This window comes from Perca fluviatilis, chromosome 4 (assembly GCF_010015445.1).
Source record: "Perca fluviatilis chromosome 4, GENO_Pfluv_1.0, whole genome shotgun sequence".
NCBI lineage: Eukaryota > Metazoa > Chordata > Actinopteri > Perciformes > Percidae > Perca > Perca fluviatilis.
Window position 1 is genome coordinate 26,351,424 of NC_053115.1, and position 18,074 is coordinate 26,369,497.

At 45.1% G+C, this 18,074-nt stretch overlaps 1 protein-coding gene across 2 annotated transcripts in view; it reads right to left on the reverse strand.

Moving 5' to 3' along the window:
- Positions 1-18,074, reverse strand: part of LOC120557963 (metabotropic glutamate receptor 4-like) — a 158,796-nt gene that overhangs the window by 26,678 nt on the left and 114,044 nt on the right. For both annotated transcript variants that reach the window (XM_039798712.1, XM_039798714.1), the window contains exon 7: positions 652-788. In XM_039798712.1, coding sequence (XP_039654646.1) covers positions 652-788 — 137 coding nt within the window. The remainder of the gene's footprint in view (positions 1-651; positions 789-18,074) is intronic.

The following is an 18,074-nucleotide window of genomic DNA, read 5'->3' on the forward strand; positions in this document are numbered from 1 at the left end:
GGCCGCTGTCCGTCCAGTAACGGGCTGCCTGCCGCGGAGCCCCGCGGAGCTCAGTCAGGGCAGCAGCATTTGGTTGTCCACTAACCCAGAAACAGTGACTTTGTGCAGGCAGCAGAGCCCCGCAGGCTGCCTGCCGCGGAGCCCCACCGAGCCCCGCGGATCTCAGTCAGGGCAGCAGCATTTGGTTGTCCACTAACCCAGAAACAGTGACTAACCCAGAAAACAGCCGCAGAGCCCCACGGGCTGCCGATATTTCTGTGTCCGAGTAGCAGTGCTTCGGCTGTAGCCTACTTCCACCCAATATAGTCCCAAGTCAATATCTGCCTAGGAAATCGTCTAGTCTTAATCTGCATTGCTATTTTTACTTGTGAAGTTACAAATAGTAATTAGGTTTTGTTTTTGTTGTTGTTGGGTCACTTTTACTCACAACATGCTAACGGCAACAAAGGATTCCATTCATTACGCTAAGCTAAGCTAGCGGCGGCGCCGGACTAAGACAATGCATGCAAAAATGTGTTTGCCCACCTATATAAATACAGAGGAGACGGTGAATAACCCTATTTCAACAAACGGTGGCGTATTCCTTTAAGAGAAGGACTTGCAAACGCAAACACAATGTAACAGGCATAGAATAGAAAAGGCAATGCTCACGTTGAGATGGAGCTGATCCGTCCAGTGGCCAATGATTTTGTATTCGGCTGTTCGGTTTCTGATCTGGTATTGGTAGATCTCATAGCGTCCAGGAGCATCTCCATTTTCATTGAAGAGAACTGGGTTTCCAGCTATGCCTAAATGAGAGAAAAATCATAACCAACATCGTTATCATTATCATTTACTGCACATCACAGTTATTTTCTATGTAGTGAGCATGAATCTGTGAGAGCAAACTAATCATTGTTACTACAGTTATTGTTCCACTACATTAGAAACCAAAATAATGCATGGGAATCAGAAATTTTTTTTTCTTCTTCTAATCTGGCAAGATGGCTGAAAACTTTTCAACTACTTTTTCCTTTACATTACACATATACAACATTTACAACTAGTAATTACGTTCATATTGGACAATTCTAAGGCATATGATTTACGTTCAGTGCCAACGTTCAGAATCTTCTTATTCAGTGAATAGTTTGCCTGCTAGGTTGTGTTCTGGAAGGTGTGAGTGGTGTGGAGTTTGGAGTGGTGAATGTGCGTAGAGCTTGTCTAATTTTAAGACTGCAGTTCACGTTCCGTCACAGACCAACAATAAATGTTAGCTTAGCCTGGTGTTTCTCTCATTGACCACTGGTTCTCCTGATTGAAGAAACAATCATCTGCTCAGAGCTTTGGAGGTGGGATGAAGAATGGGGACTAAGTAGCTAGCAACCTACCTGCATACATGAAAAGTAGAAAACATCGACAAAAATGGCAACAGGCGTTTAATGAGATTGATGTAGTCTGACAAGTTTTTGTGACAGCTTTTCTTAAAGGGGTGGTAGCCCCCGGCTGAGCGTCGCTACGTTGGTGTTCAACCCGGTGGACGAGAGGGTCGCCTCCCTACGCCTGCGGGTTGTGGGGGGGAAAACTCTGACTGTTGTTTGTGCATATGCACCAAAAAAAAGTTCGGAGTATTCGGCCTTTTTGGAGATCATGAATGGAGTCCTGCATGGGGCTCCAGTGGGGGACTCCATAGTTCTGCTGGGGGACTTTAACGCGCACTTGGGCAATGATGGAGTCACATGGAGAGGCGTGATTGGGAGGAACGGCCTCCCTGATTTAAATCCGAGTGGTTGTTTGTTGTTGGACTTCTGTGCTAGTCATGGATTGTCTATAACGAACACCATGTTCGAACATAGGGATGCTCATAAGCGTACTTGGTACCAGAGCACCCTAGGCCGAAGGTCAATGATCGATTTTATAATCGTTTCATCTGATCTGAGGCCGTATGTTTTGGAAACTCAGGTGAAGAGAGGGGCGCAGCTGTCAACTGATCACCATCTGGTGGTGAGTTGGGTCAGGGGGTGGGGAAAGACTCTGGTCAGACTTGGTAAGCCCAAACGGGTAGTGCGGGTAAATTGGGAACGTCTGGAAGAGGCCACTGTCCGACAGACTTTCAACTCCCACCTCCGGCGGAGCTTTTCGTGCATCCCTGTGGAGGCTGGGGGCATTGAATCCGAGTGGACAATGTTCAAAGTTTCCATTGCTGAAGCTGCGGCGAGGAGCTGTGGTTTTAGGGTCCAGAAATGCTTAAAGCTCTGGGTGAGGGGCTATCTTGGTTGACACGCCTCTTCAACATTGCGTGGAAGTTTGGGACAGTACCTAAGGAGTGGCAGACAGGGGTGGTTTTCCCCTGTTCAAAAAGGGGGACCAGAGGGTGTGTGCCAATTACAGGGGTATCACACTTCTCAGCCTCCCTGGTAAAGTCTACTCCAAGGTGCTGGAAAGGAGGGTTCGGCCGATAGTCGAACCTCGGGTTGAAGAGGAACAATGCGGGTTCCGTCCTGGTCATGGAACAATGGACCAGCTCTTCACTCTCGCAAGGATCCTGGAGGAACCCTGGGAGTATGCCCAACCGGTCTACATGTGTTTTGTGGATCTGGAAAAGGCGTATGACCGGGTCCCCCGGGAGATACTGTGGGAGGTGCTGCGGAAGTATGGGGTGAGGGGGTCCCTTCCCAGGGCCATCCAATCTCTGTATGACCAAAACGAGAGCTGTGTCCGGGTTCTTGGCAGTAAGTCAGACTTGTTTCAGGTGAGGGTTGGCCTCTGCCAGGGCTGCGCTTTGTGACCAATCCTGTTTGTAATATTTATGGACAGGATATCAAGGCATAGTTGGGGTGGGGAGGGGTTGCAGTTCGGTGGGCTGGGGATCTCATCGCTGCTTTTTACAGATGATGTGGTCCTGATGGCATCATCGGCCAGCGACCTTCAGCACTCACTGAATCGGTTCGCAGCCAAGTGTGAAGCGGCTGGGATGAGGATCAGCACCTCTAAATCTGAGGCTATGGTTCTCAGCAGGAAACCGATGGAGTGCCTACTCTATGTAGGGGATGAGTCCTTACCCCAAGTGAAGGAGTTCAAGTACCTTGGGGTCTTGTTCACGAGTGAGGGGACAATGGAGCGGGAGATTGGTCGGAGAATTGGCGCAGCGGGTGCGGTATTACATTCAATTTATCTCACAAAAAGAGAGCTGAGCCAGAAGGCAAAGCTCTCGATCTACCAGTCAATTTCCGTTATTACCCTCACCTATGGTCATGAAGGCTGGGTCATGACCGAAAGAACGAGATCCAGGGTACAAGCGGCCGAAATGGGTTTCCTCAGGAGGGTGGCTGGCGTCTCCCTTAGAGATAGGGTTAGAAGCTCAGTCATCCGTGAGGAGTTCGGAGTAGAGCCACTACTCCTTTGCGTCGAAAGGAGCCAGTTAAGGTGGTTTGGGCATCTGGTAAGGATGCCCCCTGGGCGCCTCCCTAGGGAGGTGTTCCAGGCACGTCCTCGGGATCCCCCCGTCGGAGCTGGTTAATGTGGCTCAGGAAAGGGAAGTGTGGAGTCCCCTGCTGGAGCTGCTGCCCCCGCGACCCGATCCCGGATAAGCGGACAAAGATGGATGGACCGTTTTCAACACGTTTCATCCAGTCTTTCTAGTTGCAGAGTTCGCTGGTGCTAGGCTAGCCCAAGTCAATGGTTTATGCTAGCATGCCACTAAAAACAGTTGACTGTTCATTATTTATTTAAGGGGCCACCGGAGGAGTTTTGGGACCTTTAGTCAAAACAGACATGACCCTCCCCTCACCAGTAATAATTTTTCTATGACCCTCCAAAACGATTTGGAAAAAAGGCATGACCCTCCCCCCTGATGCTTCACACTCCTATGTTATGGTGTGGTGGCCATTTCAGTAGATTTACTCACTAACATTGTTGTGGAAACATAATAAGCATGGAAACTAAATGCACACTTACTGCATTACTGCATTACTTCAAATACTAAGTTACTCCTCAAGCAAACTAGTATTCACATGAAATAAAACATTGAGACCATTCGGCAAAGCAAAACTGGTTGCTACGGACTCGTCACTAGGCTTCTTCACTTCACCGTTTAAACAAAGTGGAATAAACATAAGTCCAAATCTACACAAAACCCGCAATCAATTAGTAAGCTGACATGTGGCATTTAGGAAACCTTTATTGCAACCATGGCGCGGTAAGATGTCCAGACTAGCAACATTAATTTTAGTTTTTTACGTCCTGCTGCTCGCATCGTCAGCCAGGAAATATTTTTTTTACTAAAGCAGTATATGAAATCAGATGTATTACCTACCACCATTTAGTTGTTTTGTGTTATTTAAGATATTTATAAAATATCTGGTCATGCCAGACATAATTATTCCACTCATTTTTTAAACAATGCAATTATCCGTTTCAGCCACCAGGGGGGCAGTGCTCCCCGTGCCCCACAGCCAAACTCATGGGTCAGACCCATCTGGTAGCGAAGGATGGCTGAGACTAAGAGCTACATGGAAAAATATGCACCAAACAAGCCACTTTGAAAGTTTGCTGTTTCTATAAACTGTTGGATGACCCTCCCCTCAACAAAGAATAAAAATACATGACCCCTCCCCTATTTTCCTCCGGTGGTCCATTCCATATATACCGAACGGTCCCTTACCCACTAAAAAGTACACCCGAGGCAAATAAATTATAACGCCAGACTATCGATGTAAATGTCTGTGTTGATAGAATAATGTTAGAAATAAAACTATCCTTGCATCTCAATGATCGCATTACATTTTGAGGGACTAGTTTCTCAGCAGCAGTGGAATTTTGGCACATGTTCACGTTAAAAAGCGTGTGCGTGCATGAGCACTACGGTCACGCGCAAAGTGTCCCGGTTTTAGTTCCGGGAAATCTGGTCACCCTAACTACAGGGAACAAAGTATAACTACTGCAATGCGATGCAAGGGTAGTTTTATTTCTAACATTATTCTATCAACACAGATATTTACGTCGATAGTCTGGCGTTATAATTTATTTGCCTCAGGTGTACTGTGGAGTGGGTAAGACTGTTTTTAGGCAGGCTAGCATCAGAGGTGTATAGTCCAGGTGCCAGAAAGTAGAAATCCTGTCCAGCAGCTGTCCCAACCATCACTAAACCAGCTCCTCTACCAGTCAGATGAGCTCGTTAGTGAAAACACCTGTTCAAGATGTAGAGGCAGATCCAAAAACATGGCAGGATTTTTACTTTCTGGCACCTGGACTATACATCTCTGGCTAGCATAAACCGTTGACTTGCGCTAGCCTAGCACCAGCGAACTCTGCAACTAGAAGGACTAGATAAAACGTAAAACCACCCCTTTAATATTTGCATTTTGTTAAAATTTGATAGTCGTAAAAAATTGTAACTGCTCCTAAACCAGAGCTTCTGTGTTGAATGGAAATAATGTCAGCAGGATGGATACCGTTATCAATTGCCACTGATTGGATAGAGCAAAACAAAACATCCCCCCTCCAAAACAGAATCTGAATGAATTAAGTGAAACAAAAAGGCAATTCAGTCGGATTATGAGACTAGATCTTATCTTCAATTAAGTGTTTTAGTTTCCTAACCTTAACAACTCTGTGGTTGCCATGTGCAAATACTGTAGAAAGAAATAATTTCAAAAAGTGCAGAAATAAGATGACCATAGGTTTTTACCGAATATCAACATCTCCAATTTACAAATAAGGATGGGAACAAATAAGAATTAATCTCTAAAGAGATTCAAACAGTGCAAAAAGATGGACTGGATGGACTTTTTCTGGTTGGACTTTCAAAGGTCTTTGGACAGTGAAAAACTGCTGCTGAACAGCTGGCTATCTTTATAACTGACCCCTTCTTAACCTCAAACACAATTTTCTCATTACTCGTGTGTCCTCTGCTTTATCATTGTGATAGCAATGTATAACAATGTATTCCTGTGTGCCGTTTAAAGACAAGCTGTACTGATGTGTCACAAAGAAAAGCACACCAAGGATTTATCTGTAAGCTCCCCAATGGAAACAAGGAGAGCCACACATCCAGTCCAGCGATCCATTCAATCATGGCAGGTTCTCCTTGAAGTGAGAAGGAGGGAACTTCCTGTCTAATTGCTTTTCAACTGTCACAAACCCTGTATACCTTCAAACACAGATGAAAGCTGTAAACCCCTGCTGTTTTATTATCAAGCCCCCTGAAACAATGAGTTAAACGTGGCCAATTGCTGCTCATGGATTTCTGCTGATGCAATTTTTTTTTGTTCTTGCTCTTTGTTTCGACGCTGGAGGATGCGGAGCCCTAATCCACATCTCGATGAGTCAGCCCAGCTGGATTACGGCATTACTGTTTCACTCAGTGACAATGCCGCCCACATCACAAAGCAGTTAGTGATCATGGGAGGATTACAGTGACTTTATAAAGCAGAGAGGCATTATGTTTACATATAAATATTAGGCACATCAACACTATTGGTAAACTGTCATCTGTCCTATCAAAGATTTTAATCAGGCCATTCTTTTTTTGCTCCTTTTCTCCAATTTTTCGGAGCTTTCCAGAGCGCTTTGAAGCTGTCAGCCCTCCACTGTCACGGTTGGGGTAACTGTATGCGCTCAAGTCTGTGAGTGCTCACATGGAAAGAGGAAAATGGACCCTAAATGCCACACTGGTGATTTCGAGAGAATAATGCAGCAACACTACTACCATAACACTGCTGATACTATATAATTATATTCAATAGCTTTTGGTCATGCTTGTTTTTCAAATTAAGACCTTTCACAGATTGACAGCCCTCTTACCACTGCTGTAAATCTGCTTCTTCATGCACACTTAACACCTGCTGCTACCACTACTTGTTTGTCAAGCAAGAATTTGGAACTGATTAAAAAACTATACATATACATAGTTTATTAGTTTTTGTTCTATGTGAAAAGACCTGTTAATCAATTTGGGAGTGACAGCAAGTTCAATTCTGTGTTGCTGAATTTTGGTGATGAGGCAAACCTTTTGGTTTTAGTATGAATTATGCCTTTAATGTTGGTATCCCTACTTTTTCCAACCATTTCTTCATCATGTTTCATCTGTTACATGTTGATTAAGATCAATATCAGACCATGAGGACTTTTGCTGTGCTACATCGGATGTTGTGAACATCTTTCCTGGAGAAAATAATCCTCATCACAGGTATACATGTCTGACAGAAATGACAGCAGTAAATAAATCAGAGACATGAGTAATAAGCAACAGTAGCAATAACCACCATGGATTAAATACAGGACTAATAACACTGTGGGAATATGGGAAGCGCAGATAAAAAATACAACAATATGTGCTGCTTATCACCAAATAGAACCGCTTAAAGCAGTTATTTATGCATTACTTATTTACCAATCAGGTGTTTCTCAGCTGTAGTCTGTGTGTGACAGCAAATTATCTTCCTTTGTATTTATTTATAATAACACACCAGAATGAGACTATTTTATATGAGAATAGTTCCCTTTAATTCAACTTAAAGAAGAGCTATTATATAGCATTTTCAGGTTCATACTTGTTCATACTCTTTATGAGGCACTCTGTTGTAGCACCTGTCTCTTTAAGCCCCCCTCCCAAAAAAGCCCAGTCTGCTCTGATTGGTCAGTGCATGTCTGCGACTCGTGATTCTCCGCTGTTGGAATCTCCGTTGTTGTTTTACTTCGGAGCCTAAAACTGACTACAACGGAGTATAGTATAGCAGGACTTTGTATCATGAAAAATATCCTTGACACATGTTGCAGCAGTAATGTGACTCGAAATTGGGGAGAAATAACCAACATTGGACCCAAGATAACAGCTATCAGGAGTTAGCATGAAGTTACTATTGTTAGCAGTGGACACTAATAGAATATAGCAGCACTTTCTACCGTCAAAATTGCAGATAAAGGCTTCTAAACCAAATACTACATACCTGGACATGTTTTGGCAATAATGTGACCCGATGATTTCTCTGAAATATGTTTACCTCATTATTTTAATTTTTGGCCATGTTTAACATGAAAATCCGACATTATAACATTATAGATTTGACTGAAATTATGGAAAAGCATAATAGGTCCACTTTAAACTTTTTGACACATGATGGTATTTGATGCCTCCACAGCACAACATACCTCTCCAGTGTCATGCATAATGGTAAAACCAATTCAAAAGAGAAATCTGGTTTCTTTGTCTTAGGTAATTAATTGACACATTGGGCCTTATTTTGCACTCAGCGCAATTGCATTTGTACACCGACGCATGTATCATTCCTATTTTGCACCCGACGCACAGCGGACATTTCCCTCCACAGACGCACGTCGGTAAATTAGGGAATGTATTTGCGCTCCTGGGGGTGGTTCAGCGAAAAGAGAAGGCGTGTTCCGGCGCAAACGTTACTTGGTCCTATTCTGCAGTTTCAGAAAACAATTCCGCCACTGACCAGGAAAAACCTAGTCTAAAGTCAGTAGCGCATTATTCAGACGCTATTTTAGGGGCGCATGCTTGGCCATAATTTAGCGTGTGCACAACGCGCATACACTTCTCTCATCTTAATGGATGCAGCAGTTCCCATTTTTGTAAACCATACATAATTACAAAGGACAATATTACTGAAAATGCGCTTCAGGTGTTTGGATAGGTCAGGAGGCACTTTACAGTACAGTCCTCAAAAAGTCGCAGCATTCTTTGTGGCTTGTTGTGATTTACACAACATTTCCATGAACCATGGATGTGTTGATGACATAAATGAGGAAATATTAGAGGACTTAAGGAGACGTGATGTTGAACTACGGCGGGATCTGGTCCGGGAGTAATGTGCGATGTGCTCCTGGTGGAGCAGGTGGACGGAGATGGAGTGGGGGGAAGAGGAAGGGGCACAACAGGTGCAGGTGGTGCGTTTGGAGGCCCATGCTCCATGGCTGCAGCAATCCTCTCTAGACTTGAGGAGATGCGCCCGAGGGGCCGCAGCAACATCGCCACCCGTCCAAGACGGGCATTTATTACTTTGCTGCATCTCGCATCGGCAGCTCCTGCTGGCGTGCGCCAGGCAAATCCGCCGTCATAATAGCAATCCGCCATGGAACAAGCGCGCCTGCTCTTAAAGGGAATGTGAGATGACGCTCTGATTGGTTTATTGCACGTTACGCCCAAACCACACCTAGCTACTTCAGACCAACCCATTTTAGATTTGCGTCGGGCGCAAGAGTCATTTATCCCGCCGGTATAATAGCAACAGCGCCCGAGATCCGCCCACAAAGCTACTTGCGTTTTGCGTTTCATACTTGCGTTTCAGATCGTTAAAATAGGGCCCATTAAGTCACTATGGAAGAATACTGCCCGGAGTCTCTGTCATTCTTTTGGAGGCAGTGGTGTTGTCCTCTTCATTAAGAGCGAAGAGAGTGGTGCATTTTTCAGCAGTATGGTCAATGTTTGAGTTGCAGATGAGGAATTAGGCCTGTCATGTGGCACAAATTGCTTGTCTAAACAGTCTGCTCACTAGTCAGGGGCATAATGAGTTCCACAGAGGTCTGCCACCGCTGCATTGTGCTGTGTACTAATGTGACGGGGTAGCCGGGAGTCGCACGTGTGTTCCACAGTACTTGTTTCCTCTCAAAGAAACGTTGGGGTTAATGAGATGCTTGTGATTATGTGTACTACTTAATGATTGTTGTATTGCCCCCCCACCCACACACACACACACACACACACACACACACACACGTCTCTCTCTCTTCCACCGCACATACACACCTTAAGAATTACTCAAGTATGATCATTAATTCAACATATGTGTTTGTTCTGCATGGACGCAAAACAGGGACAACAAGGCCTTTTAATGACCTGTACATAGGCAAGTCATGCAGAATTTACCACAGATACACTTCACTCACTTCAATAATGTGTGTGTCTATCCTTCCCCTTTGTGACATTTGCACACTCAATCATAAGCTTTTGCTATCTACAAGTGCTCCCGAACAGGGCGAAGCATACGTAAAATGTGGTAAATTCAATCAGCAAGATCAGCAAAGAAAAGATACTAAATAAAAAATCCACATGAATGTGCTAAGGGATGTATAAGCATGAGACGCTTGCAGTGACAGAGCAGGGACTGACCCTGTGATTCAGTATGCATGGTAAGGTGCTCTTTGAGAGTGTGTGTCATGATGGTAGTGCAAACAAGTCCAATAATGCAAGGATGAAGTCTAGAGACCAGCATTAAATATGGACAATAAAATGTCACCAATTAGCTGCTCTTAGTTTCTCCTTTTAAACTGAAATACTGTTTTCAAGTTTCATGTATTCAATAATTTCCAACACTAATCTAACAGTAGCCACCATAACATAGCCACATTGAACTGAAAAACGGTGCATTTAAAATTTAACTTCAATATTCTAAGAGGAGGATTGTGGTATTTATTCTCTCTAAAGTTGCATAGTCTCACTTTCATAGCATTTTAAAACGGGAGCAGGGTCACAACATAGGGAGATTACTCACTAAATTTTGATAAGAAACACTGAATAATGGCCTGTCTCTTATATTAGTGAACCTTTTTCAAATAATGGCATGGCTTTATATTTAGAGATGTCCATTCTTATCTTGTTAAGATGCAGATAGTCATATTTTTTTTGAATAACAGAGCTGGGTGTCATGCCAGTGAAAGAAAAACAGACATGTGTACTAGAAGCATCTTTTGAGTTGCACAACCCTAAAGACGTTGCACGTGCTTGAGGAGAGAGATAGGTGTGCAGCGACGGGAAATCCTCAGATCTCTCCTTTATTCCACACTCAAAACAGCTGTCCCTGGTGAAAATGACGGCAGAAAAAGGCCACTGCTTTTGAGTCTGCGGCAGAGCAAAAGCACTTTTCTTGATAGCAAGAGACATTCACACAAGCTTCATTCAGTTAAAGCTTATTGAAGTCTGAACAACTCTTAGGAACATTGAATGCAGAGGTGGGAACAAATAAGAATGAATCTCTAAAGAGATTCAAACAGTGTATACAGATGGACTGGAGGTGTTTGATTCTTCTGCTTTGTCGGCTGCTGCTGAATGAGCAAATGAGCACTTGAAAAGTTGGTGATTTAGAATAGACATTTGTGTGAAAAAATGGAGACAATTTAAAGGCTCATGAAAAGCACACGGATACTCCCAGACTACTGAAAATATCCCAGCCGATCAAATACTTCTGTCAGATTATTTTACATCTTTTCTAAAAGGTTATCTGTCATCACCTATCTTACTGTGTCCCTGACCCTGACAGCCCACTGAGATATCAGAGATAAAGGGTTTCGTGAGCATGCCAGGTGTATGGCCACTATGTGCGCCTTTGGTTTTTAAGAACCTCTTTGACATTTGACCTTTATCAGAGTTTCATTACATATGCAACCTAAGACAATGCATTTGCTAAGATATGGTCTTATTGCAGGGCTGTGCAGCTCTGCAGTGGAAGAAATGTGAATTATTTTTAGCAGATGTCTGCTGAAACTGCTGACAATAAACAGAAATGTGTAACAATAGATTCTTGCTGGCTCAGCCTCAACAATGATTCATCACAATAACAAAAAAAATGACCTACTTTTACATCTATTTCTTGCGATTGCTTTTTTTTTTAAGAAAAAAGGGATTAGTGCGCTGCGTGTTTACTGGTGCGCAACATACTAATATCACAACAAAGAGATAAATATTGTCTTTGAAAATATAGTGCACAATCCAGCAAGTCCAGTCCCAGCAGTTAAATTGTTTTATATATCTGGACAAGTTTAATATACAGCTGTGTGCTGATGCAATTAGATGGAGTGAAGTGTAACCTTAAGGCAACCCCTCTAGTCATTTGGTGGTGTGACAACACACAAAATTCAGCTCAAAAGGATCTACTGCACTGGAGCTTCGTATCCCTGCTTACAGGCTAAAACCCTTGTTGAACCCACTCAGTCCTCATTGTGCAAATAATAAAAAAAAGGATTTCTGTTGCAGATGCACTTCCAATCTACACGCTTAAATAAGAGGCTGGTTTCCATTCTTGCACGTCACATTTACCTAATGCTCTTGTAATATCTGTATTTTTCACTATTTGGAACATTTTATACATCATACACTTATTTTACAGTTACTGTATCCTTTTTTTCTTAAACGGTTTTGTTTTAGTTGGTCCAAAAAGAAAAGCTGTCATGTTTTGTGGTTACATTTAAAACTACAACTCTAAACTTAGTGCCAGAATATTGTTTATAAAAACAAAATTATATATAGATGGAATAAAACATTACATACAGTACATGCAAAATGGAAAACTAGCACATCCCTTTGTACTGTAGTTGTAAACATCATTTATCTAGACAGAGACTATCAGGTATATAAGTTTTGTCTGGGATAATAAAGGGAAGTTGTTTTAAACACAAACCATGATAACCACTGGACCAAACATGCTGCCTGTTGTGAACAGCAGTCCAGTTGTTTTTCTCCTGCACACTATTGGATTCTGAGCAGCTCAGCTAGCGAAGTTAGAGGTTAAAGGCGTCCTAAAGGTTGTTGTTGTTGTTGTTGAAGGAGGATTGTTTACTTATTCTACCTGATTTACCCAGAGGCTTTACATTTATCAGCTCAAGTTAGTAGGGAGCCAAACAAGTGTTATGTACTATGTCAAAGAAATGCTGTTTGGACACTGAGGAGATTTACTACATAATGAAGCTCAGCGTAAATTCTTAAAGGAAGACTTCATTCACTTTTCCATCACTCATAATGATAAGCTGTTTCACGGTACGTCACTGGTCAGTAGTAATCAGAACAGCTGTGTTGTTGTTAGTTAAACCAATCAGGGTCGACCATTTGTCGACGAGCCTATCACAGCTTGATACCCTGCTTTAAATCTGCTCTCTCTTCCACGGTTGGCAGTTGTCGTTTCAGGAAATAGAGTGCGTGCGTTTCCTGACCGGGTTGCATGGCATTCCTGTTTACGCTGTCTTTTGTCTTTTTTGTGGCTGCTATGTCGGATTCTGAGTTGGATCCGGGGTCGGATGGTCCTGGTGGGTGTTTGGACGTGAGGCTTCCACGGGGTCTCCGGACGGCGTCGTCGGAGCTCTAGATTGACCGCCGCCTCTGGTTCACTTTCGGGGAGGCTGACCGGATGTCTTCGCTTCGGGATCGAGGCCGCGTGGCGGCTCCGGCGTGGCTTTCACCGGAGAGCGGAGCTGGCTGCTCTTGGCGACTGCCTGTCGCCAGCCCCGTCTGTAGCCACGCCGGTTGCCAGTGGTCGTGGTCGGAAACGGACCAAGAAGGCGGATCTCACCGCCAGCCCCGGCGACGAGAGAGAGCTGCGGGGGCACTCAGCCAGCCGGCTGATACGGCTGTTCCGGGGGCTCCTCGGATTCCGGCCTCATCCGCGTGCACTGCAGTCCCTCGCCGGCTCGATGCAGGCCATGGAGGCTAGGATGCGGGCTGTGGAGAGCATGGCGGGTGGCGGCGTGTCTGGTACTATTACTACCGCTCTGGCTTCCCTGTCTGTGCCAGCGGTGGTCGGTGTTCAGCCGGTGCCTTCTCCTTCCGTGGAACATTGTCATTCCTTGGCCACTGCTGTGCCTTCTCTTTCCCTAGGTAGGCCTTACATCCCTGTGTCTGCTAATATTTCCAGTAGGCTGCGCTCTAAAATTCTGCAGGGCCGTGATGTTAATCTGCTGAGTCTTATTTTGCCGCCCCCGGAGTGTGATAAGTCTTTTGGTGGCGGGGGATGGGTTTTCGGCGGTGGTTAAGTCCGGGCCCCTCGGCTGAACAAGGATCTTTCCTTTGGGCAGTTCGTGGTGGTGGTTGGTTTATTCGGACGTTATTTGTTCCGTGTACCCGAACCGGAGGGTGGAGTTGGATCTGTACCTGGCGTTGGTGGGCGATTTGTTCCTGAGGTACGGGCGGAATTATTTTTGGCAGTACCATAGAGCTTTTTCGGGAAAGCTGCCGCTCATATTGCCCGTGCCAACGTTCGCCTGGACTGGTCAATTCTGGACACTGAGATCCTGGTTATCGTGGGGTGCCTCAAGCTATTTTGTGTTCTCACTGCCGGGGCTGCGGGACATGTTGCGTCGCTCTGCCCTGGGGGTGTGGGGCAGCCAACCGGCCCGGCCCAGTCGCACCGTGGCGGTCTGCGGTTTCCGTGTTCGGAGTGGATGCTCGGGGGCCAGGTTCATACGTCCAACAATAATCCGATTTGTAATAATTTTAATGAAGGTGTGTGTACTTATGGGAATTGCTGTTTTCTTCACATCTGCAGCGATTGTCCGGGATGCACATCCCAGGTCGGCCCGCGCGGGGCTCAGCCGGAAGCCTGGGTCAACCTCAAACTGGTTCCAAGACATATTGAAGCTCCATCCCTCTACCCCATTAAATTTACGTGTGTTGGCATCTGAACTGTCTAGTCATCCTAATTCTGTGTTTGTCGATCATCTGCTGTCTGGGCTTTCCCAAAGGGGTTTCGGGTGGGCGTTCGACGATCCGGAGGTTACATATGTGGCGAAGAATCTTCTCTCGGCTGTTTCTGACCCTGATACGGTGGCTAGGTTGGTTGCGTCTGAGGTTAGCAAAGGGTATATAGTGGGGCCGTTTGATTCCTCTCCGTTTCGGTGTTTCGCCACTAGTCCTTTGGGTGTTGCGACTGGGAAATATTCTGGGAAGAAGCGCCTTGTATTTGATCTGTCGCGCTGCGCCTGGGCCCGTGTAAGTATCAATAGTCTCATTCCACCGGTCCCTTTCTCCCTTCATTATGCCACTGTTGATGATGCGGTTAAACTTATTAAGTTGGCGGGGGGGGGGCCTGGCTCTCCAAGGCTGACATTACTGATGCCTTTAAGATAGTCCCTATACATCCTTCGCAAGTGGCCTCTTTTTGGCGTCAGGTGGGATTCCAAATACTATTTTGGGTGGGCGCATCGTCTGGTCGGGAGGCCCCCCGTGTATTTTTTAATCATGTTTCGAGGCGCACTTTGCTGGATCCTGCTTAACAGGGTTGGGGTTCCAGCGGTGATTCATTTGCTGGATGATTTTCTTCGTTGACCCCTGGGGATAGTGTTGGTCGTTGGGCAAATTGAGACGGTGTTTTCTTTCCCTCGGTGTCCCTCTGTCTGAGGCTAAGACTGTTGGTCCGGTTACGCGGTTGGAGTTTCTGGGCATCACCCTCGACTCGGTGCGCATGGAAGCGTCCCTTCCGGGTGAGAAGTTGGAACGCATTCGTGCCATTGCTGCGTCCTTTGTGCCTGAGTGTCTTGTTACTAAGCGGCGGTTGCTCTCATTGCTGGGGCATTTGAATTTCGCTATGCGCGTTATTCCGCAGGGGCGCTCTTTTATATCCCGGTTGCTGGATTTGGCATCTTCGGTGCCTGGGTTGCATGATGTGTTGTCCCTGGATGACGGGTGCCGGTCTGATTTGCGTTTCTGGTCCCGACTTCTGGATGACTGGAATGGCATTTCGTTTTTCTACGACGACGTAGTATATTCTTCTGATTCGTTGAGGTTTTACACGGATGCTGCACCTTCCGCGGGGTTTGGGGGGTATTTTCAAGGGCAGTGGTTTGCTGGCCACTGGCCTCCCACTTTTTCCCCGGCGGATTCCATTGCTCTATATGAGATTTACCCGATTGCTATAGCTTGCCGCGTCTGGGGCGGTCTGTGGACACGGAAGCGGATTTCAGTCCTGTGTGATAATCAGAGTGTGGTTGACATTATTAATAGAGGGCGCTCAACATGTTGTCAGATAATGCCTCTGATGAGGAGCATCACCTGGTCGTCTGTCACGCACAATTTTATTATTACTGCTCGCCACGTCCCGGGACATCATAACTCTGTGGCTGATGCTTTGTCTCGCTTTCATTTTCAGACCTTTTGGAGCCTCTGCCCGGCAGCCTGGCCTGTACCAGTAGTGCTACCGTCTCTCACGGAGCTAGCAGTGTATTGATTCCTAATCCCGTTGATGCTTATTTAGTAGCGGCTAGGGAGTATATGAGGAAAGGCTTAGCTGTGTCTACTCTGAAAACATATGATTTTGCGTGGTGTACTTTTGCTTTATTCTGTGTGTCTATTGGTGTCCCCTTAAACCTGTTCTCCTTACTAGTGTTTGTGCTTTTATTTGTTATTGTACTGATACTGCCACTTTAAACCCCAATATTACGAGGGGTTACTGGCGGCATCCAATTTAATATCAGGTGTTATGATCCATCGTTTCCTAGCTTATTTTTCTACCCGGCTGTTAAACTAATTTTGAAGGGTATCAATAAAGCTCACCCTTCTTCCCCGACCATAGGCAACCTATTACTTTGGGTATATTGCATAAATTGGTGGGTGTTCTTAGGCAGGGGGTATTTTCCGCGCTACTGACATGTTACTTGAGGCTGTGTTTATGGTTGCTTTCTATGCTTTCCTTAGGTGCGGGAATTCACTTACGCAGTCAAAATCATTCAACTCCAGTAGAGATATTACATTCTCTGATCTGGTATTTCATGCTAGTCATTATTGCTTGAAACTTAAGCATTCTAAAAGAGGTGGCTTCGCCGTTCTATTGTGGTTGCTCGCACAGACTCACAGTTCTGTCCATTCAAATCTATGATTAGTTATTTGTCACTTAGACCACGCACTGATTCCCTCGCTCCACTCTTTCTGATTCCTGGGTTCTTCCCTATGCATAGATGTTGGTTTAATCAGCAGTTGAATGCAGTCCTCCTCAAAGCTAAGATGTCCACCCAGCATTATTCTGGGCATTCATTTAGAATAGGAGCTGCTACTACGGGCGGCTAATCAGGGCATGTCGAGGGACGTCTCTGCAACAACTGGGACGATGGTCATCCTCTGCCTACGCATCCTACATCCGTCCGGATGTCGATAACGTTCTCGAGAACCAGAGATCCCTGAAACCATAATGGTGGGTATGCTTGCATATAACTGGTGGTGGTGTATTTTGTGGGCTTCTGTCAGTCTTATCCATTGTACATGATGCGCGCTGTCAAGCTGCTTATACCTGCATCGGCCGTGTGCATCAGGCTTCAGGCATAATAGCCTAATGCGTGCTCTTGAACCGGCTTGGTGCCTGTTATTGCATGATGTTGCAAACGGCTGTGTGCCTCGTTACATCTGTAGTTACATTTATTATTTTGCCTTTCTTATTTTTCCCCTTCCCATTGCCGATTTTATTTGCCTTTCTTATTTTGCTTTTAGTTCGCCACTGTTCCCGTGGCAGATTTTTATTTGCCTTTCTTATGTTCCGTCCGGCCGGGCGGCTGAGGTTTGGTTTTGCTCCGGCAGTTGCCGAGTTTTGGTTTACGGCTGTCGCCGTCTTTTTATTTGCCTTTCTTATTTTGCATTTATTTTCACAGGTCTATTGCTGTGGATGGGCAAGATCCATGGTTTACTATTTGCGCCGGTCGTATGCCGAGGTTTGGTTTTGCATTCGGTGGGCACCCGAATTATATTTCATATTTATTTTCGCCCGGTCGTATGCGAGGTTTTGTTTTGCTTACACCGGGCAAGTGCCGAAGTTTTAATTTGATTAGGCTGTGGCCGAAATTTTTATTTTCATGGTGTGGGCAGTAATCTTTCTGCTTTTGGTAGGCTAGTTATTGTACTTTTATGTCAACTTTGCTTTCTCGTTCGTCTGCAGAGTCCTGCGGCTCATGAGGTATGTATGCGCCAACTAGTTTTCTCACTAATTGTCCTTTTGGGGGATTTGTTTGGGTTCCTTAAACCCTTTAGGATATTTGGGTTCGATGGAGTCCAATCTCCAGAGACTCGTACATTTACATGTTGTATGTACAATAAATATGTTCATAATTGCAAAGAAGTCTCTCCTGATTGAAATGAAGCTCAGCGTAAATTCTTAAAGGAAGACTTCATTCACTTTTCCATCACTCATAATGATAAGCTGTTTCACGGTACGTCACTGGTCAGTAGTAATCAGAACAGCTGTGTTGTTGTTAGTTAAACCAATCAGGGTCGACCATTTGTCGACGAGCCTATCACAGCTTGATACCCTGCTTTAAATCTGCTCTCTCTTCCACGGTTGGCAGTTGTCGTTTCAGGAAATAGAGCGCGCGCGCCCCCTCCCCTTCTG